General features: G+C 24.4%; 1 protein-coding gene across 1 annotated transcript; it reads right to left on the bottom strand.

The window, feature by feature from the left end:
* Positions 1-4,280: 4,280 nt before the first annotated feature.
* On the bottom strand, positions 4,281-20,462 carry LOC145833718 (myosin-VIIa-like). Its single transcript, XM_082940871.1, has 12 exons — positions 20,193-20,462; positions 19,513-19,664; positions 18,505-18,768; positions 18,110-18,271; positions 14,119-14,247; positions 13,613-13,786; positions 11,831-11,937; positions 11,269-11,386; positions 10,052-10,231; positions 9,408-9,505; positions 7,980-8,147; positions 4,281-5,053 (listed from the first exon to the last, which is right to left on the bottom strand). The coding sequence occupies exons 1-12, from the start codon at positions 20,371-20,373 to the stop codon at positions 4,936-4,938; spliced, it is 1,851 nt and encodes a 616-aa protein (XP_082796997.1). The 5' UTR covers positions 20,374-20,462; the 3' UTR covers positions 4,281-4,935.
* Positions 20,463-24,045: the final 3,583 nt, after the last annotated feature.

The following is a 24,045-nucleotide window of genomic DNA, read 5'->3' as shown; positions in this document are numbered from 1 at the left end:
TCATGTCCAGGACTAATTGTTAAAATAAAGTAAAATAAAAATTAAATATCAAATCAAAATATAAACTAATTACATGAAAGTTGAAGAAATATTAATTGATAAGATTAAACGGTCGATAAGTTTTCGAAAAAATTTATTAACAGTTGCGGCACATTATTATGTTATAATACATTACCATTAAAATAACTTCTTTACATTGTTTTGTAAGATAGAAAAAATACTTTTTATGTCTTGAAGAAACAGCCAGGATTTTTAATTAAACATAGTTTTCACAATTATTTTAAATACATTGTAATTTACGGGGGAGCGCCCCGGAGAGATGGACACATTAGTGGCCATGCTAAACCGTGTGGAAGGTTTTCTAGAGGGTAGCTTTGCTACATCTAGACTAGAGAGAGGTTTATACTTAAGGTCCATATTAGGTATACTTTTGAGTCAATTAATAAATAAAATCAAGACAAGCCAATGTGAAGTAATGAACTTACTAAACTTTAAAATTAATACAGATAAACACAAATCTAGAAAATTAGCAAACTACTCAAATATAAAAAGTTAGCAGTGAAAAGTTTAAATTGGTATCAGCCCTGATAAAATTGTAGAAATCAGCAGTTAAAAATGTAATTTTATTTTTAACTGGAAATTAACTGCTGAGTTCCAATTTAACTGTACAAATACAGAACTATTCCAATAAGCAACCAGTTCAAATCAACTTAGCTATAAGTGAACAGATTTCACTACTCAAAGCAAACACAGAATTTATGTTCCAAAAAGCAACAAATTCAAATCAAACTAGATGTACGTGAACTGATTTCACTACACAAAGCGAAATACACACCTTGTGGACTGACAACATTGAAGTGACTGCAAGCCAGTTTATAAAAACAATGAATTTGTTTTTCTTAAGTTGCATCATGACAATGCAGTTTTATACATAATTATAAGTGATTAGCAATTCGTTAATTATGGTTGCCGTACAGGTTCATTTTGATATTCAAGACTTAATTTCAGGGATGCATTACCAATGCATTACAAAATAATAAGTTATGAAGATGTGTTATTAAATCTATCTATTATGAATAAAAAGAAGTAAAACAACAAACATTGATTAATAAGTTAATTAACAAATTTAAATGTAAGCGCCACGAAATGCTGTATACTTTTTATTTAGTTATAGTTTAAGGTAACTAAAGCTATAGAAACTTGTGGTAATATATCAACTAATTAGAATTTAAACCACTTACACGCAGACGCGAAATACATCAAAGCACAAAGCTAGAATTGTTGTTAAGCATTCAAAGCCCTGACCAACAATTAAGTTACAATACAGAGCATAAAAACACCAAAACTTTAACTGCATATACATTACATATTAAGTAAGACAATTAATTATTTTCTTACAAAAAGGAGTCGAAAGTTAATTAAATAGATTTTATAAGATGTTTTGAATGTACAATAAATTACGAATTCTTATTTGATACGAATGTAAAATAACAAGGTGGTTATATAATAAGTATAAACCTGCAGTAAAAAAACTTTCACCTGATACATTGGGCGTAGTAGGTAAAAAAGCAGGTTTTTCTGTGATTTGAATACAGGCTTACAGTTAAATTTGGAACTAAAGAACTGAATAAAAATTAAAAATATACAATTTAGTAAGAGGTAAAAAACCAGGTTGCAGAATAAAAAGTGATATGTATAAAAAGTTAATAGTTTATGACTATTCATTAATTTAGAATATACAATTATATTAATATGTTTTAAGTGAGTATGTGTGTGTTCATGTGAAAGAAAAGTGAATTCCGAAAAAGTGCCAAGATATTATTTGAAGAAGATAAATATTTTTACATTTATATTAAACATAAATTCGTAGGTTATTAAATATTCATCATATTTGTATAAGTTCTATTTAATTAACACTTTTCAAGACATAAAGAATAAATTTTCTATTTACAAAGCAGTGTAAAGAAATTTTTTAAATGTTAATGGACAAAACATTCTATTTTTGATAATCTAAAAAGTTTTTAAACATTTTGATCCAAATATTCAAGCTATTTTTAGTTATTTAGTCGTTATTTACTTTTAAAAAATTGTCTTTAATAATTAGCTGTTTATTTAAGTTATTTATTTGTTTGTTATATCTAAATCGCGAAGTTATTATTTTTAAAGAAATAAATGTAACCATAAATGTGATACAAAATTGTTCCAAGTATTTTCTATAGAAAAATAAATTAACTAATGAAGAAATTTAGATTTATTCTCTTAATTCTTTAGAACGTAATCTTTGATAATGGTGTGTAGTTATAATTTTGATCAGAGAAAAAGTTAATTCTTTATATCAAAAATATAAGTTATCTTAGTAAAAAACTTTTAGCAAGTTGATAAATAACACTGAACTTTCAATATCCTTCAATTTAATCTTAAACAAGTTAACATTGATTAATTTTTTCTCACCAAAATTTTAATCTTGCAATTTTTAAGATTATTGTATGCTAAAAAATAATTATTCATTAAAATTATGACTATGTATTTGATTGTTCTAATTAAAAAAAATACATATTTTTTAAAGATTTTCTCCTGGACAAGACGTTAAACTGTATCTAAGTGGTGTGCGACTCGATAGCTGAAAGGATTTTTCGTGCACCAGGTCCTTGTACCAAACATTTTAAGCGTTTCTTTTTTGTCGTTCAATAAAACAGAAAAAATTCCTTGTTATAAGCATTTTAAGTAATAAAAAATTCTAATAATGATTATAAAATTGTGTAGATTTTTCGATTGTTGAGTAAATCAGACAAGTTGAATAAAAATAAATACTAAGTTTAGGGAGGGATTTTATTACGTCCAAATAATTATCCTCTTTTAAGTTCAGTATATAATTTGTACACACAAAAAAAACACATTTATTCGCTTTGTTAACAAGTAGTACGTTAACAAGTTGTCAACAATTACAAAAAGCTACAGCCAGCTTTAAAACTTTCAGAATATTTTGAAAAGAACTAGCGAGCAAAAAAAAATGTCTGATAAACCCAAACGACAAGCTACACTTACATGTTTTTAACAAAATCTAGTTCTAAATAAATTTTAACTGCAATGTCCTTTGTTTTTATTATTATTGATTTTTCAGTTTATATTTCAATTATAATGTATGTATATGTAAATTGCACTGGTCATTATATTCGTTTATAACTATTCAAAATTATGTATTTAAGCGTTTGTTAACAAAAGATCCTAGCGAAACAAGTTCACTGTAATATATAATAATAACAAATTATAGAGTATCCTTTCTATATTACACTAACACATGTTTATGTGTGTTAACGGATTAACACACAGAAACATGTGTTAGTGTAATAAATAAAGGATACTCTATAACTTGTTATGATTATTTTCGTTTATATAAATTTTTAATGATCTTATAAATATTTTTTATGTTTATGTTGTAGATCAAGTATGTAAATGACAATTGCACTGTTCTTTATTTTCGTTTATATAAAAATTTTATGACTTTTTAAGTATATTTTATTCTTGTGTTTTAATCATGGAGTACGCAAATTTAAATTGCACTGTTCGTTACTTTCGTTAAATAGATAAACTTTAACATGTTTTTTTAAATATTTGATTTGATAAACAATTTGTAAGTTTGTAACTCATTTTTTGGTTACTTTAGTTACTATTTATTTAAGTTTAATACATCATAATTTATTCTAAAGCTTAATACTTTTGTATTAATTTAAGGTTTTTTAAATTTCAAATTAAAATAAATTGCACGTTGAACACAGCGTTTTTAGCTGAAAATTGCGTACCATACCGGCAGTTTGTACCTAGGAAGTGAGTACCTAGGTGACTGTCTGGGTATTTTTTATAGAAAATTTGTTTTAAGCATATTGCACTAATCCTAGTGACATTAAGTAATAAATTTTCAGCACTAAAATTGATAAGTAATACAGGATTATGTAGCAAAATGATTCATTTTGATTTACAACTTCTCATAGCTTGTTTTCAACAAGCTTTCAGAGTACTACATTTCAAGTTTTGATGAGTTTGTTATATAAGAAAAAACAATAAAATACTTTTCAAATAAGAAATTAAAATGCATTAATCTATCTTTTGTTTTATTTAACACGGCTTTTCTATTGAACAAAAAATATTATACTTTTATTAATACTTAGAGAAAAATTAATAAACTAAAAATCACAACGTAAAAATGCATTATTGTTTACGAAAACTTACAAATAATCTAACTGATTAAAATAAGTAATACTTAAAGTATACACATAACACAATAACCAAAAGTTTCTTTTTATTCAACAAGTTTTAATACTAATATTTCCTGTAAAAATCATAAAACTAGTCATATTTTTAAAACTTATTTAAATTTTGTAAATAGCTACAGGTGAAGCATTTATTACTACGTATAGGAAGACTTTACTCATAAGCGGTCGCTTCAGTGCTGATGTACTTTTTCCACTTTGAATTCTTGCGACTAAGCCTGCCTGATTAGTCCTAATAAAGACGAAACCGGTCGTGGATTTTCTTTGATGCAGTTGTTGTTGATCGTGTGGTGAAGTTTAATATATATTACGTATAGCAAGTAAATTAGGTTTGCAGCAATTTTAAGATTAAAACAATATTCACAGTATAAAGAAAACAAAAGTATGACAGTTTAAATTAAAATTATATATGTATTTGATAACACAATTAATTATAACTATAGAAACTTTCAAAACAAGTTAGTTCTAAGAAACAGCTTAAACTAGCAAAAATATTAATAAAGTTAGAAGCAGCTTTTGAAATATAATATAAAATGGCAAGAAAAATAGACATGTATAATTCTAAAACAAAATGTTATTGTATTACAATAAGCAAAGCAAAAACTTTTTTTTAAAATTTCTGTGTTGGGTTGAAGTAGTTAACAGTTACACTGAGCTGAAGAAACGTTTAAATTTTTATCTCTTCAATGAAACGTTTTAAAATATAGATTATCTCTTTGCACTGATAAGACTTCATAATATGCTGACCACCGTTTAATGTTACAACTCGAACAGTTATTTCATCGCTGTAAAGATTAAAACAAAAACAGATTTAAAAATTGTAGATATTAAAATTTTTTCATGCTGTAGTTATTTTTAAATTTAATACCGGCCTCAAAAGGAATGTTTGTGCTGTTTTTAAAACTTATAAATATTTAACTACACAGGTTTATTAAAATCAGTTGTTAAGAAAATACAAATTAGATAGTTTTCTACTATACTTATTTGTTCACAAACAAAAATCTTCATAGTTCTTTGTATTTTTAAACGAAGAAAAAAGTATAAACTTAAAGTTTACATATAATAAAATCAACAAAGTTGTGTACTTTCTATCTAACGTTACAATCGACAAAATTTATAAACCAACTTAGCAAATACATAAGATCATCACAGTTATAAAACTACTTAGCACATACAAAAAAAACAACAGCAGTTATAAAAAGAATTAACATGTTTAATATAAACTTATTGTACTTTTTGATTATATTTAAGTTAATATATGATTAAAGTCTTATTTTTGTAAGCTTTTACCACGTTTTAAGTGTTATATTCTTTCAGTTGAAGTAAAATCTCCAATAAACAAGTCTATAGGAGTCATTTTATTATAGTAAAATACTTCTAAAAAAAAGTTTAACGAACTTCTTAAAATTGAATTCAAAAGTAAGCTGTACTGTTTCCGAGATAATTTGTAACGTTTGCTATTTATGTTGTTATGAACATAACGATAAAAAGTATAAAGCTGTCAAGTTAAAACTGATAAAATTTAAAACAATTATGTTTAAAATAATTGATTTTAAAATGATCGTGTTTAAACTTTTTTAAAATTAAAATTATTGTGTTTAATATGATTAAATTTAAAACGATTTAGTGTGATATGATCGAATTTAATATGATCAGGTTTAATATGATTAAATTCAAAATGACCTGGTCTATGATGATTAAGTATAATACGTTCAAGTTTAATATGATCGAGTTTGATATGACGAGCTTTCTCTTGGCTTGAATGGCTTTTTTTGTAATTTTATTTTTTAAACAAACTTTAAAACCAATTATTTTCAATTTCTTTAATGCTAACTTGGAACTTTTTTTTTAATTCTAAAAAACGTTCTTTTGCTTAGCTTTTCATAATAATTTTCATTGAATTGGGGATTTAGTTTTGTAGTGGGGCCTCTTTAGAAATTTAATGTTTTTTAGCATTTTTTACTTTACCTTGTTTTCCTCCAAAAAAAAAATTTTTTCAAATTGTTTTATAATTAACATACTTATTAAATTGAGTTTTAAGACGTTATTAATTTAATAAAAAAAAAAAAAAATTTTTATATAACATATTCTTTAATAAATTTTTCAGAAAAATTCCAAATTTGAACGGTTTCGGTTCTTTTTTTACAAGGTTTTAGAGCAAAAGTAAACTGTTTTTAAAATCATTCTTATTCTAAACAGACTTATATAATCAAGTGTTATGACTTTATTTAATTCTTTCCCAACTTATTATTATTTTTCAAATATATGACCCATTTAAGTTTTACCTAAACTCTTAGTATTTGATCAAGAAATCCCTCAAATTACGTAAACAAAAAAATTCAGGTAAAACTTGTATAGGTCATATATTTGAAAAATATTAATAAGCTTGAAAAAATTTAGTAACGTTATAAAACTGAGTTATATAAGTCTGTTTAGAATAAAAATTATCTAAAAAATAATTTACTTTTGCTATAAAACCATCTAAAAAAAGAATCAAAACCGCGCATATTTGGAACTTTTCTGAAAAATTTATTTAAGCACATGTTATAAAAAAAAAATTTCGAAAAAATAAATTAATAACGTCTCAAAACTAAACTTAATAAGTATGTTAATAATAAAAAAATTTGAAAAAAATTTTTTTTTGGAGAAAAACAATGTAAAGTAAAAAATGCTAAAAAAACATTAAATTTTTAAAGGGGCCCCACTACAAAACTAAATCCCTAATTCGATGAAAATTATTGTGAAAAGCTAAGCAAAGGAACGTTCTTTAGAATAAAAAAAAAAAGTTCCAAGTTAGCACTAAAGAAATTGAAAATAATTGGTTTTAAAGTTTGCTTAAAAAATAAAATTACAAAAAAAGCCATTGAAGCCAAGAGAATGCTCGTTTGAATAATCAAGTTTAATACGATCAATATAGAAAATAAAAAATTTAAAGTTATAAATGATCAGCTTTTAAAATTTACACAACAAAAAATTAAGCTCAATACTTTTTTTAAAATTATCTTTTTAACTTAACTTCTTGTAAAATTACTTCGAAACTATGTTGTTTTATAGTTATCATTCGGTTTATTACGGACTTTGAAAGCAGCTAAAAATGAGTTACTTAATCGGAAGTGCGTACTCAAGGCTTTGTCTTATAAATGCGTACCTAAGAAGTTTGTACTTAACTGGAAGATGATTGTTGTTGATAAGCCTTGTTTCAATAATATAAATGATCATAATTTGTAATTCAGTAAAAGGAGCTTAGTTTTTTTTATTTTTATAAACATGATTAATACTTTAATTTAATAGTAATAAAGAGAAATGTATTTATGAAAATTGGCGAGTTAGATTATTATTATTAAAATTATTTTTAATTTAGTTTTATAATTTTGAAATTTTTTCTTGGGACCAAAAGAAAACCCAAGGATAAGCATCAACAAAGAATCGGTACAGTATGTATAAAAAAGTTATTTAAATGATAGCTTAGTACAACTTGATAACAGGAACAAGTTATATAAACATTCTAAATAATATTTTATGTACCTATGTTTAATTAAAAACCAGATATCATGAAAACTTACGAGATATTGTTAATTCTCTGCTTACTCAATAAATTAGAGGATTTAAAAAAAAAAACGGTGTTTTTTTAATTTAGATAAAGTACTTTTCAATAAAAAAAAGTAATACTCATTATTTCACTAAACTTTTTATATTTAAGTACAAACTAACTCTAATGTTTTTTCTACACTCTTAATATCGACTAAAGGTACAGTTGTATTTACTAGAACTTTACTACTTTGACCTTTAGGTTGTGGTTGAATTGTAAACTTCGTATGATTTATTGTTAGTTTTTTCTTTGAAATATATGTATTCTCTCCGTCAGTATACCAATCAAGTCTGAAGTATATTATCAAACATTAATGATAAGAAAGTAAAAATAATATTTATTCATACTTATTGGTGATTTGCAAAAAAAACTTTGATATTATATAAAATATTTTATATTATCAAACATATTATATATTGTTTTTATCATATATTATATATTTTGTGATATATAAAATAGTAACAAATTTTTGAACACTTAACATAATAGGCTGTGCAGTGCATGATTTTTACAGTATTTGTTTCTAAAGTTAAGTACTCGTTTACTACAAGTTATTTATCTTACTCTAAATAATAAATATTTAAACGACATTTCATTTAAAGTTTAAAGAAGACTGCAAGTTTTTTGGATGTGACTGACTGATGAGTCTTAATCAGGACAAAACCGGTCTCAGTCTACCGAAAGCTTGTGGTCTGATGATCGAATTGGTATGATCAACCCTTGTGTTAAACTGGAGCTTGTCTCACGGCATACGAAAGTCCGGGCTTCTGCCCTGCTGACTTTTGCCGATGTTTTTGTTGACATTTAATTTAAGTGAACACTTTAAAAATTATTGGTATAACTTTAATTGGGTACTTTAGTCACCTTACTTTAAAATGTAAAACTACATTCTCTTTATGTTCTTGACTATAAGTTCCACAGAACTATGCAGCATATTTTTTGTTACTTTATTTGGTATTTTACAAAAAACGTAAAATATAAAAAGATACCGTTGTACTATAGTACTAGTTCTAAGTTTGTTAACAGACAAAATAAAAGTTTTTTTGTGTAATTTAAAAACTTAGAGACATAGAAAAAAAGTTACAGTATTATGTAAAAAAATCATATTATTTTTCAAACAACATAAAAAACCCTTATTAGCATTCCAAAAAAAAATTTACTTATTTAATAAAAATCTTACATCTTAAAAATATTTTGTCATGATAAAAGACAATCATCAGAGAGCTTTTTAATTTGAATAAACCTTTACTTCATCTGATTTACAAAAATAAAATTTTAAAAATAGTCGAGATTATTTACTGTATTTTAAGGTATCTTTTTGAAAGGTGTTTGATATGTAATAACAAACAAATTGTTTAAGCAAAAACTATGGGATTTCAACGTAACTAGCTGATTAAGCTGTCCATTAGACAAATCAAACTAGTCATTCTTTATATTAAGTAAAACCTGTCGTCAAAAAATACTACTTAAGTAACGTAATGGTTGTAAATATATATTAAAAACTTATAAAAAAAGCTTATATGACAGTTTTTTATCATTCAAAAACTAACAAAAAAGTTTTTGTAAAACTTAGAATGAAGGATCTTGCGGAATATCGTATAATTTGTTGCATAACGTCCAAATAGTCAAAACTGTTCTTTTTCTTATCCTGTCGATTTTAAATTTGTAATCTTAATGTTTAGCTGCTTCAGTTAAAGTAATATTACAACTAATAAATCTGCAAATTAATCACCAAAAGAAAATATAGAACTTTTTAAATATTGTAAAAACTTTATATTTTCTAGTATAATATTTGAATTTTTTTGATAAAATAATAATAAAAATCCAAAATAATCAGCAAAATATTTGTTTAAGTTTGTGGTACAACCTTGTTTTTGTAAAATGTTCTTGAAATAAGTAGAAATTATAAAACTAATACTATTAATTACTACTTCCTTGTCATTTTTTTTCCGTTTGTAGTGATTAAAACAACTTTTACATTTAAAAGTAAAAGTTCTAACTACATAATACTTTAAAACTGAATTAAACAAAAGACTTTAAGTAGTACTAAAAATAAAGTAAATTATGTACATAACTTTAAACTAAATCGTGTAAATACTTAAAGTGATAAACTGAAATAATGGTAGAGCTTTAGTAAAAGTACGTAATTAAAATCAAGATCAAAACATTTTCTAAACTAAATGAAATAGCATACTTTTAAAGCTTTCAAAGTACTCAAAACCATTTTGGTCCATTTATCTATATCATCTGTAGGTATTTCCTTTGGTAAGGCTTGTTTGCAAATTTCCGTACATTTAACTTCATTTATTTCATAAGGGTTTTTCTTGTTATAAATAAGATATTGATGTGCTAGGAGGAGCGCTAAATCTTGAGGCTGTGAAAAAAATTAGTATACTTTTTTTTATAACTCATCAAGTAAAAAGATTTTTTTTCATGACAGTTAAAAATATTAAATTGAAAAATGAGAAGATGTTTAGCAACATTTTAAAAATCTAAAGTTGAATTATAATATTTTAGGTAACTTTCAGTTAAAGGTAGGTTTTGCTAAAGTTACCTTGTTTAGTTTTATTCTAACAAGTTTTACACTAAAAAAGTTTAAAGTTGTAGCTTGTTAAGTATATATTGTTAAGATAACTCGTTATTTTTTATTAATTAAAATCAATTATTTTTTGATTTTAAGATATGTTTTTACTAGTAAGAATACTTTTATATCTGTAAACTTAAAAAACAAACACTTAGTTTTTTACGTACTAATGTTTAATACAGCTGTCTTCACGGTGTACAGTGCACGTTTGAATTAATTACTGTACGGAGAAAGCTTAGTAAAGTAAAAACCTGTTTTTTAAATGACTTTTGATTTATCTTTTCCTAATAAAAAAGCTAATTATAACATAAATAACAGTTTTTAACATTTATTTAGTTATTAAGACACTCAAAGAATAAAACAATGCTGTTTATAAGGAATAGTTTGTTTTATTGATAGTCTAGTGTGCACTTTTACTGAGTACGGCTTATAAAAAATATCAAGACTGCTGATCTCATAAACAGATTATCCAGAAAGTTTTAGAATCTAAATCAAAAATTGTTTTATAGGAACATGTTAGAATTTCACGTCGTTATTTTTTCACAAAGGGTCTTTTTATAAATCTTGCTCATTAATTTCACAGCGTTTAAATAATTTTTGATATTTTCATAAAACTTACTTTGCATTTTAACATTCTATGTACATATCCGATAAAACTTTATAAAATATGTCAGAATAAATAATTCAATAGATATTATTATTTTTGTGTTATTTTTAACATAAAGTTTGTTTATTGTTTTTATTTTCTCTTCAGTTCTTTGTATTAGACTTTGAACTTTTCTTCCGACCTAATCATTAAAACTTTAACTTTACAATATAGCTCAAACCTTTTTGCACTCGTACTCTCCACTTTGGACTCCACCACAAATTTGTTTGTAAGTTAACCACATTTTCATATGGCTATTGTTCAAAGCATTAGCTTCTAGAGGAGAAAATATTTCACGCCTAAGAAAAAATTGCATTTTACTCCATAACTGCTATTTTTAAAAAGCGTTACAAATTACTAATATTCTTTTCAACAGATTAGAATTTAACTAACTACTAGCACACACAAATCTTGTTTATCAAATAACTTTTTGTTGTTTGCTTTACGTGATAAATGATAAAAGTAATTAAAAAAAAATAAAGCTAAAATAAAAGTTTTTACATACTTTATGTTTTTAAAACATTGAACAAGTTGTATGTATACGATATTTATTATGTCAATACTTTTTAATTTTTGAAAAAATATACTCAGACGGTTGTTCCCTTAATTTTTTATAGTTGGAAAAGTTTCTTAAATAATACTTATTTTTTAAACAGTTAAATATTTTATCTTAAGTGCTAAAGAGCATTTAGACTTGTTGAATTGAGATAAATGTACAAGAAAATACGACAAAATTTTGAAACCTGAAATAAATTCTCCAGCAGTTTTTTAAGCTATTGTTTCTTGCAAATTGTTCTGCTTGGGAAATAGCATCCATAATGTAAAAATCTCCACCTCCTAGTTGAACAACCTATAAGAATATTTTCTTAAACTTACAGTACTTGTTTTAAACAAAAAAAAAAACATGATTGTTAGTAAATGACAAGACATGTCTTTAGGTTAGTATTCTTCAACAGTCCTTAATTCCTAATTTATACTTAGATGTTCTTTTCTTGTGTTTTTTAAATGGTAAATGAATGACTTACTTTTACTTGTATTTTAGCATTATCAGTTCATATAAAATAGTTGTATGCACACATATTTTTCAAGTAAAGGTTTTCAGTTCAATAATTTACAAAAGTAAAAAAATGTTAAAAGTTACTCACGGTTGGTTATCAAAGAATTAAATTATGCTAAATAATAATTTATAACAATTTTTATTCATTTTACTACAATAAGAGTTTTTAAACATTTTTTAGCTGAACTTAGGAGTTTGTAACAATAATTACCACAAATTATATTATGTGCGTACATATACAATGATTTTTTTAGTAAATGAGAAAACAGAGAAGCTTCCAACATAAGACTTTAAGTGTTAGTTTATAAATTTAACAAAACATAGTAATTTTTTTATGAAACAGTCACATCACCTGCCTTTAAATGACTAGTTACTTCAAATTGTTTTAGAAAAAAGCTGTTTTTATTTTATTTTAATTACTATTATAATTAAAAATTTAGATATCATCATAAATAAAATTTATGATTAGAAATGCTTAAAATATACTGTATACAATTTAAAAAGTTTTGTAAAACACAAGAATTTATGTTTGCACACTTAAAGTGATTTAAAAATCATTTATAAAGTAAGAATAGTACATTATTAATAAAAAAGAGTTCAAGAAGTAGCTTGTATTCTAAATTAATTGTACCTACCTTTAGTTTTTAAGAATATACTTAAAAATCATTTATTTGTTAAATTTTTACAGTGCGAGTTATAAAACCTAAATAAAGTTTACTTTAAACTATGCAATGAGTGTACAAAATAATTAGATTAAAAAAAATTTATAATAAAGAATTAATCCTTATCATTTCTAATGCGGGAAGAAACTCATCAAATGCGAATTGATGCATGTCAAATGACCATATGCTAAACATATATTGAGAAAACTCCTTGACTTTTAAAACCGATTAAAATTTAAATAAATGAAGTTGCTGTTAAAAAATTTTGTTTGCTCTGAAAGTTTTTTTTAATATTGTATTAAATTTAAGCTTAAAAAAACTAAACAAGCTTAATTGTTTTTATTTTTTTCTTACACATTTAAAAAAAGTATCTTTAATTTAAGATATAAAATTTAACTCGTATATGTCTAAATTTAATAATTACAGGTAACATACGTGATTAAAACTTTCTTTATTATTACTTAGAGTTGGGGGTAGGCAAAAAACGTCCCACGGGCCAGATCTGACCCACCAAGCAAAAAATTATCTTACCCGAGGTGACTTAACTTGTGTTAAAGAAATAAATGTTAGCTTTTTTTATAATAAACACTTTAAAATTTGCTGTTAAACTAACTTTCAGTACATAGCAGTACTTATTAAATGGTTACTTCATTACAGTTTTGTTTTATGTAAAAAAAAATCTTTTTTTTTCAAAACTACACGCTCGTAATGAGTTTTTAATAAGCCTGACTGCGAAAGAATATTTTAGATAAATTTTGACCTCGGCTTAAAGAGTTACCAACCACAAATGAAAAAAAAATGTTTACCTTATTATCAAATGAAAAAAATATGGCAAAGCCGAATTTATCATCTAAACGGTTTTTAGATGCAATTTTAGTACAAATTTGTTCGACTGTTGTGTGTGAATCAGCCCAAACTGTTCTAACCGATTGATCCATGCAAATTATGGGTAGTCTAATGTCATTATTTTGCTTTGCTGCCTAATTAAATTATATTATAAGCAATTACTTAGTCCTTATAAAAAAATTATTTATTTTTAATAAAATAAATGTTGAATTTATTTTTTGTATATAAAAATTTGTTTAAACAAAAATATACAAACAAAATTTTATATACTAGCGTTTTAAAAGTAATTTTGTTATACATGTTTTAAAATTCAAGTTTATACTGTTCAAATTAAAACACTAAAATTTAGGTAGTAAAAAGCTATAACTTGTAACTTCATTTAAAAGTAAAATTGTTTATAAGAAAACGCTACTTAATTGTATTGGTATTACACAGTAACTAATAATTATTAAAGAAAAATTAAAACCTGAAGCTCTAACGAACAAGGTGGATTTTTTCTCATTTCCTTTTTAATAACATTAATAAGTCTCTTTTTGCAGTAATTACTTCCTCCTGAGTTGTGTTCATGCAAAACACATTCAAGGTATGGCAGTATCTAATCAAAATATACTTGTTATTTTAAAAATAATAGTAAAACTCATAATACTTCAACCGGTTTTTATTTTAGGTTTTAAAAAACTGTTAATTTTATTCTAAGTAATATATAAATAAATTAAAAAGCTTAATTAAATTTAATGGAGCAATCAGTTAATCAAAAGCTTCAAAGTCAAAATAATGCATACGACTAAATACCAAATACCATTATATAAACAAATTTTACAAAATACTATGAAAAACTTTGGACTAATCTTTAGTTGGAATGCTAACTAACATATTTTTGTTAAACTTTTAACAAACAAATATTAATAATTTTGAATTGATGTTTTTAACAATAAAAAACAAATTAAACAAGATTTTCAGACAAATTTTTTAGACATTTTATAAAAAGTAATTTATAATTACATAAAAACTTTATTATTATGTTTTCTGATGATGATCTACCGGATCCATTAATTAGGGTCGAGCCGTATTCGTATATCTTTTTAAATTTAAGATCCGGCCAGATTCAGAACTTAAATATTTTAAGTTTATGTAGTGCTATTAGAAAACAAGCTAAGAAAATATTACTATTTCAATACCACTAGTTTAATAAAAACCTTGTTTTAATTATACAATATAAAAACGAAACGCAATGTTACTGTTAAACTATTTTATTTTGAACCCTAACAAAAAATTAAATTTTATACTAACACGAAAAAATGTTCTTTTTAGACGAAATCTCACTTTAAATTTCATATATGATTTTAAGCTACGTATACGATTAAACTTGAATTTCGTACCGTGTATGATGTAGAAAAAAAGATTTAATCTTAGAATACTTAAAAATTAACAAATCTTTTTTTTTTGTGACAAGCTTAAATCAAACTTTTATATATTAAAGTTGTTTACTGAATAACAAAAAAAGCGCAAAAAATATTTAGTCCTAAGACCTAGTGCACAAAAAAACCTTTCGGTTATTGAGTCGCACATCACTTGGATACCTTTTGAAGTCTTGTGCAGGACAGTTACAAAAAGTTATACAAAAGTTTAATTTAAAAGATGAAGATTAACTTTTTTAATAACTTTTTAGATATATAAAAGTAAGTACTTTAAGTATATTATTTACTTTTATCCACGCTATAAGCAACAAAAAATATATTCTATATTTTTAAAGATGTAATAAAAAAAATAAATATTTTTTTGCCGGTCTTTGTAAGCAATCGATTTTACTTTTATTCCAATAAGTTACCTAGCTTGAGAAAATAACATTCTTGAATAAACAGAAGATGGAGGTACTGAAAGATACGTCCTTGCAAACCTAGTAAGATATGAGAATATTTAGATTTTAGGATTATTAGGCGGTACTAGAGATATGTGACTACTTTGACCAGTCTCACGATAACTATGCTGTTTTCTTCCAATTCTAACAACATTTTAATTTTATGTTTGAGCTTAGGGTGGAAAAGTTAAAGTCGATACCGTTGATCAACAGCTCTTGGGACTAACAACAAGTTGTTATCATGAAGGTTTAAATGTTAGCTTTTGCTTGTAGTTTACAACCTTCATTCAAAAGCTTATTTTATATTTTCTGCTAAGTTTGCTAAGATTGTAGAACTACTTTGACCTAGTGGACTTTTCCCTTGAAAATAAATAAAAAATCACTACTTTTGGATGAGGAAATATACTTGATAGTAATGCTTTGTTTCTACTACACTGCTGCTTTACTATGTAAAAAAGCTCAAGCAGTTCAATAATGAGGCTAACAAGATGACATTCTTATCTATAAACAATACAATTGGAATCTAATTTATTGTAAACCACGTAGCACAAGACGTTTTCTTTTAAATTTTCTAGTCTTTTCATAATAAAATATTTCAGGCCAAGTTCAAAAAAGTTGTTTAGAAAAGATTATTGTGTTTTGCTTAGAAAACTTTTTATATAAATTTTTACTGCTCTTAGCGCCTTTTAAAGTTTAACAGAACAATTCAGATAGTTGTTTTCGACATTTTAAGAAAGAGTTATTTAAAAGCATTTGCTTTAAAGAATGCATGTATGAAATGAAATTATACATGCATTGTGGTATGCTTGTGGGGTACGACTCGATAACCGAAAGGTTTTTTCGTACACCTGGTCCTTAGACCAAACTTTTTGAGCGTTTTTTTATTGTTCAATAAACAATATCATTATAACTCAAAGATTTGTGTAAGTAAAAAAAGTATTCATTGTTTTAAGAATGTTATAGAAATTAATAACTGTAAAGTTTTATAAAAGTCTTTTAAAAAACATAACAGAGTACATTTCATTTTCTTTAAATTTGTTTTAGTACTTTCGAAGTAAGGCTCATCAGAAATTGTTTCTTACTAAATTGGAATGAATACAAATTAGAATAAAATCATATTGAAGTTTAAAGATTTAAAATATAAAATGACGTAATAATCAAATGTTAAAAATTAAATAAGTGGTTATGCTATATACATTTGGTATACTAATAAAACTAATATATAGCATAAGCACCTATTTGATTTTTAACATTTAATTATTACGTCATTTTATATTTTAAAACTTTAAACTTCAGTATGTTTTTATTTCAATTTGTATTCATTCCAATTTAGTAAGAAACAATTTCTGATGAGCTTTACTACGAAAGTACTAAAATAAATTTAAAGAAAATGAAATGTATTCTATTATATTTTTATATAAGTTATACACTGAAAAAAAAACTGTTCAAAATTCTTTTAATTACTAATTTACTGTAACGGAAAACAAAAGAATAGTTTTTTAATATTTAAGTGTACAACTTTTTAATTTAATTTGACCTAAAAATTTTGACTTTGAAAAGACTAGAAAAATTAAAATAAAGTGTCCAGTACTACGTGGTTTAGAATAATTTTGATAAACTGTAAGTATAAAACTGAAAGAGGCTGATTGCAGAAAGCTAAGTCTTTCCATAAACTGGACCCGGATCCAAGCAAAAAATAGCCAGATCCGTATTTTGTATCCGGTAGATGACTAGTTTGTATTAGTTGTATAAACAAATTTATCTAATCAGGCAGTAAAAAGTATATTTTTACAAACAAAGGCTATATTAATTAATGTTTTTAGTTTTAAGCCTTTGAATCCAATTTTTTAGTTTAAGGTTGTTAGACAAAGGAAACTTAATAAATAAGTTCAGCAACTTAAGCTAAGTAAAATAAAGTGTTAGTATATTCTATCTGTACAAAATTTAACATTTTCTTTTTCTCAAATTTCTCGAACACACTAATTTGCTGTTTGAAAAGTAAAAATAAACACTTCTCTAGTCTTTAAAAGAGAGACTTTTTATCTATGTAAATAAAATTATAAAGTATATATAGTTATCTAATATAACAACATGCAGTACAATCTTTTTTAAAACACTAAATACTTGAAATATTCAATAAATATTTTTTTAAACACTATATACAATATCAGGAATTACAAAAGTACAAAAATGGTATGCTTCACATCTGTAATGTGAAAAAGTTGTAAATTACAATGAAAAAAAAAAACAAATTTCAAACGGAATTTGTCTAGTAAAAGAAATATTTTTTAACGTATGCTAAATGTTATTTGGGTACTAGTTATAAATAATAGTAACTAATTTAATGATATACAATGACATGTCTTTGGTTATATATATCAGAATGTAAAAAAATTAACAATTGTCCTTAATGATTTTATTAAGCTGTTGTTAGTGACTTAGTTTAATAATAACACCAATTTGAAATAACAACTAGTGAGCTCTAAGAAAATCTATAAGCTTACCTAAAAAAATTACAAAATTATTAAAGTTTAAATATTATAATACTTTTAAGACTTTTATGCCACAAAAGTTTCAATGTTAATAAAAAAACATTCACTTTATTAGATGGTGGAAAACAAGAAGAGACTAAAGATAATAAGATCCAGCCTAAAGCTGCACTTCTAAGAGATGGATTTCCATGAATTTGCTTTAAAATTTGACAGTATATTTCGTCTCTAAGGCAGTTATACTTCATACCAATTGTAGAAACTGCAATTACCTGTATTTCATATAGATATGAAAATATTTGTTAGCAAAGTTGCTAGTAATATGATCTTACTAAAAAAGTAAACTTTCGTTTTCGCACATATCTTACTTGAAAGTAGTTATTTGTTAAAACATGCTATTTTGTTTTTGCTTAAGCTCAAATTTACGGTATTTAAAACATTAAAATCTAAATAACTTTGAAAAAGTTAAAATACATTATCTTAAATTTAAAATAGTATTTATTACCTTTTCCAGTACAGACATCTTCTCGATATCTGCATTGATAAAACTATACAAGTTTCGACATAAGTTTGTCTGGTCTGAATCATACCCGCTATCTACATTGACATGTGTAGAACTAGGTCGGTTTCTCCCTCGTTTTTGCAAAGGAGAAGGTGTTCGAGAATCTGTTTCTTTACTTGACGTAGATTTATTCCATAAACGAGTTTTTCCTATGTAGTTTTTTCTTCTTTCGCTTATTATTGTTTCGAAAAGGTTAGTACTTTGACCCTTTAAGTATAAGTTTGTTATAATTAAAATATTGATGAAAGTTCTTAAAGTTAAAAACAAGTAAACATTACTGACGCTACTTTTGTTTGATATCTAAGTCGTATATTATTTTTAGATTTTTATAAACGTTGATTTTATAGAAACACTTATTCATAGTAAGTAGTTTTATAATATCAGTCTACTACACGAAAAACATTTAAACAAGTGACTATAATTTTAGTAGTTGTAAAAAAGTGTGCAAATTATTTTTTACTAATTTAAAAAATTTACAAAAAATTTTCTATTTGTATGCAGTTTTAATAATAGTAACAAAAATGTTCTACCACTTAAAATAAAAATTTTAGTACTTTATTCTGTATACTAAAAGCAGAGGCCGGTAAATTGCGGGCAGCAAAGCTAAAATCTCCAGCCAAGGGTGTACTTACTTAAAGAAAAAAAAAACTGTGGTAAAATTTTTCAATTAGGTCCTTAATTTATTATTTAGTAATTATTAGTGCTTTGTTATTGCTTAATTTATAAAGCTTTTGATTTAAATAAAGTTTTAAAATAGGTTAAGAGTATTCTTTTAATAATTGCGGCTCGCGCAAGAAATTTTGCTATACAGTGCAGCCTACCAGCAATTTTTTTCTTTGAAAAATGGAATAAAAGGCGGCTGATCCCTGTTCTAAAGAAAAGTTGATAAAAAGTTATACACAGCTATAAAAATTTAAAACTCTAATTTAAAAACTGAAAAAACAAACAAACTTTATTTAGCTGCTCATTTTTGTCCTGCATGAATGAAGTTATGACGTAATAGCACATGTAAACTAACTGTAGCTCATCGGATAAATAATTTTCTTTAGTTTCTTTATTTTTAAACATATATGTGGATTGACTTTTTATTGATTGCGGAGCATCTATCAAAAATACTTTTTGTTTTACTAAACTTTAACTTCATTATAGCTTAATAAATACGTAATAAGTTAAATCTAACAATATTCAAAATTAAGCCTGAATAATTATTGTTTCTTATAGAATTTTTATACTGTTGGTATTAGTCAAAATAATGTAGTTATTTTTTATTAGAAAAAAAGTTAGCCCGATATATTTTAGTAAAATACTAGTAATAACATAAAGTAATATAAAAATTTTAATAAATAAATAAAAAAATGTTGTTGAAAATAATTTTAAAAACAAAAAATATTATCATAATTTATTTAGTTTAAAAAAGAATTTATTACAACAAAATTATACAAAGTTTTTGACAAAACAATTTTATATTCTAGTTTTATCATTAAGCTTTTTATTATTAAATCTTATTACGCATTTGCCATTTATCCACAATGATTTTACAAATTCTTTTGAAATCTAAATAACATACTTGAATAAAAAATAATCAAATCTTGTAGTTAAAGTTCTGTCGTTTATGGTAATTATAAACCAACCTAGTTGCTCATCACCTAAACTAAAATTGTTTTTCTTTGAGGTTTTGTTATTTATGATTTTTAAATCGGTCTGTTTTAACACTGGCAAACGAAAATTTTCTTCGTAGTGGCTTTTTATACTTTTCACAAAACAATCGTTTGCAAATGTTGTCATAGAAGTTGTGAAATTAGAAGAATCCATCTTTAAAGCTAAGTAAGATGCGCTTACTGCTGTCAACTGCTGTTTCGTTTTCTTAGAAGTATTATATGTGATCAGTAAGTAATTTTATAAATTCTAAACAAAAAAATACAAATATAAAACGTATATTTATTTACCTTACTTTTACATTACGGTTGTAAATTAAAACAAAAACAGATATCTCTTATGACTTAGAAAGATATAAAATAGTGAATAATAGTTATTGTATACTTTTTTAATGGACAAATTTTATGTTTTTATTCAAGTGGTAGCATTTCATATCCAGTAAAAATCAAGAAAACAATAAGTTTATTACGCTAGTAGAGACTATGTACCTATTTCTACTAAAATAGAAAAAGTGAACCATGATCAAATCTTATACTTTGTTAACTTGTAATAATTTAGTTAAAGCTTGTCTTATAGTAAAAATAACAAAAAACGTTGTTGAAAATAAAGTAGTCGGGCTGAAATATATAACAACTTTAGAGAAACTAATACTTTATTGTTTTTTACTTAACACTTTAACAGTGTACCTACACTACTATTTATAAAATGAATCTAAAAAGTTTCATATAAAATCTCATGAAGTTGACTTACATAAAAAACCTGTGTGTTTTTATACTACTTAAGCATATTATTTCGAAGTTGTACTTAAATATTGTTAAAAATTATTTTTTTTTACTTGTGCTGTTGACATTTATATTTCAAAACTGTACCAACTTTATTTAAAAAACAACTTGTAGTTTTAAGACGTTTAAACAAAAAAGATTTAACATGCTTGTGTTTGATTAAGTTTGAACACTTTAGAAAAAAGGTTTACACTTTAAAAAATACTAATTGAAAATATAAACGACCTTAGTCAAAAAGTACTATATCTAAGTTTTTATAAATTAAATTTTTGAATAAGTTTTTGTTTCTCTATTTTCTTTTTGATTTAACAATACTTTTTGAAAAAAGACAAATAATAATCAAAATTATTAACACCAAAGCTTCCATAAAATTAGTTTTATGAATAAATATCCTAAAGTATTTTAACTTTGTTTTAAAACACTTATTTTATTATCCTAATAAACTTGTATAAAGAGTTCGTCAAATATAAAAAAAATCTAGTTTTAGCTGTAAGGTAAACAAATAAGTAATCTAAAAAATACTTTGCCTTTTATCTTTTGATATTTTTTTAACGAATGTTGGTTAAGAAAAAATCTTAATTCAATTATAAAAGTTGTAGATACTTTAACAAAATGATTTTTAACTATAAATTTTGATTTTGTTTGGTTTTGTAAGTAGCTTAAGAAGTTTTAAGCACAACTTGATAAATGTAAAAATTTCAAAATCTTTAGACATATAGTGGGCGGATAAAATTGCTGAACCATGAAAAATCTATATCAGCTATTGAAATATTAAGTTTCTAGCAAGATTTATTCTACCGATAAACTTCTACTGTTCAAAAACAAAGAATATAACTATTTATTGAATGTATTATATATTTGTTCCAAATAATAATCTTCATTCATTTTCGAACAAACTTTTCATTATTGCTATCACTTAAGTTTACTTTTAAACAATTTAAGTTATTTTTTTAGCCTTAGGGAAAAATTTAAATTGCTAGTAACATACTTTAACAAAAATCACATGTATTAGTTTTTTTCGCTCTATGCGACTTTTTTAAGTCAACTATCAACTTTGTTACGAAATCGCTTTGTAACTTATATATTTTTAGTACACACAGTAAGAGTTTTTTTAAGTATATACAATTCGTTTACTTTTTCTAGCATAAATTTTTAAAAATAATGAATAGTTGAAACTATTCTTTAGTCTTATTTAAAACACTAAAAACACCAAATAATACAAAGTTTTTAAAAGTAATAAAATATAATGAACTTTTAGTTAATAAATTACGTTTAATTGGTTTATAAGAAGCTATTAAGACAGTTTTAAGAGTTTTGTGTTATTTTTTCTCTTACTACATTTCTCTCGTACTACAATTATAATTTCTACAAGAAAATTCTTATTTAATTTAAATTGCTTTTTTTTTTAATTCGTTAGTAGATTTATTTTGTAGTTTATATGTTTTTAATGCCTAACTTTATCTGTAAAAGCTTGTGAGTGACGAGAATATTGTTATAATGTTATTAAAAAAAAGTAAGTTTATTTCCAACCTCCAAAATATGAAATTTTTATAATATTTTTTTTTAAGAGTTTGACCATACGTAAAGTAGCAAAAGTTAATTCATACTAGATCGTGATATGCTGCTTGATTAGCGCACTCAATGTATAATCTAAAATTTTGGTCCGCCAAGGTGTTTATTAAATTTAGCCAGAAACTACCTAATGACTGTTACTCCTTGTATAACTCTATGTCAGAAATAGTACAAAGTTAAACTCTAGTTATTTGAGTTTAAATCTAGGGAGCACCTATTTGAGTCCCTTTGAAAGCCGTTTTTAAATGTACCTGACTTATTTTCTAAGATCGATAGGCCATTATTAATCTTCATAAAGCTGTTCAGACATTATAAGAAACTTCTTTATTAATGAGTTTTGGATTAATTGTCTAGGCTATTTTTTTGACATTTGTTTTGGTTAATTAGGACTATTGTCGACCAAAAAATTGAAAAACTGGTTTATTAAAGGGTATCTAAAACGCTAAAAGTTACATGTAAAAATATGTTTGAATTGTCCTGTATTCTCAAGTAATTCTATAATCGTCTTCTTTGAAATGTTTTAATATTTTATGTAGTGCTTTTGTTTTTTGTTGAGATAACTTTGACAAACCAGCCTCCCCAATATTTTACTCAACAATAGTTCTAATCAAACAAAACAAGTATTAAAAAAACTACCCTTAATAATTAATTGAAGACTCATAAAAACTTAAAATGACAAAGATACTTTAAGTAAAGTCAAACAAAAAAATGCCCTTTATTCAGCAAATTACAAATAAACTTTAATATTAAAAAAAAAGTTATAACAAAGAGTTACTCGATTTTGACAATTTAACTTCAACAAAAAAAAAACTTTTATTCAGTATTCAGTGATCAGTTTGATACAATAACAATAACATTAAGGGAACACCGGTTGGTACCACTTTCAAAAAAAATCAAGTCTTATTTTATATGTTTTTAAAGTTTAGGCACAAATTTAGCTTACTAAAATTTTATTTAAGCATGTGGTGCACGACTCGACGACCGAGAGGTTTTCTTGTAGATTAGGTCCTTTGACTAAACTTTTTTTAGGCATTTTCGTTCATTTTTTTACAATAAACTTTTAAGTATTTTTTTATGGTCGATTTACCTATATGAAAAATGAGCGAATAAGCTTTAAATCTATTAATCTATAATAAGTTTTTGAAAATCTGCATAGCTACACTTTCCGAATTGCTTAAATGTTACAAAGATTATTCTAATCTGAGCAAACTATCAAAGATTTTAAAAAGTTATAAATTTTAATTTTTTATTGTTTAAATTGTTTTTGTTATTTGTTTTGTTTTAAAATAAAAAAGTTGTTAAATTTTTTTAATATCTGTAAAATTGTATTGGTATTTTTTATGATAAGAATTTAAAAAACTAAATAATTTTCTAAGTTTCGGACAAAGACCTCGTCAGTATTTATATAAAATCTAGAAAGATATATTTAACAATCATGGTAAATAGTATTTAAACAGTTAACAAAAACAGATAT

The sequence above is a fragment of the Thalia democratica genome, chromosome 4 (genome assembly GCF_965202585.1).
Source record: "Thalia democratica chromosome 4, ktThaDemo2.hap1.1, whole genome shotgun sequence".
Classification (NCBI taxonomy): domain Eukaryota; kingdom Metazoa; phylum Chordata; class Thaliacea; order Salpida; family Salpidae; genus Thalia; species Thalia democratica.
The sequence above is the reverse complement of the archived record's forward strand: the minus strand, read 5'-3'. Positions and strand labels throughout refer to the sequence as shown.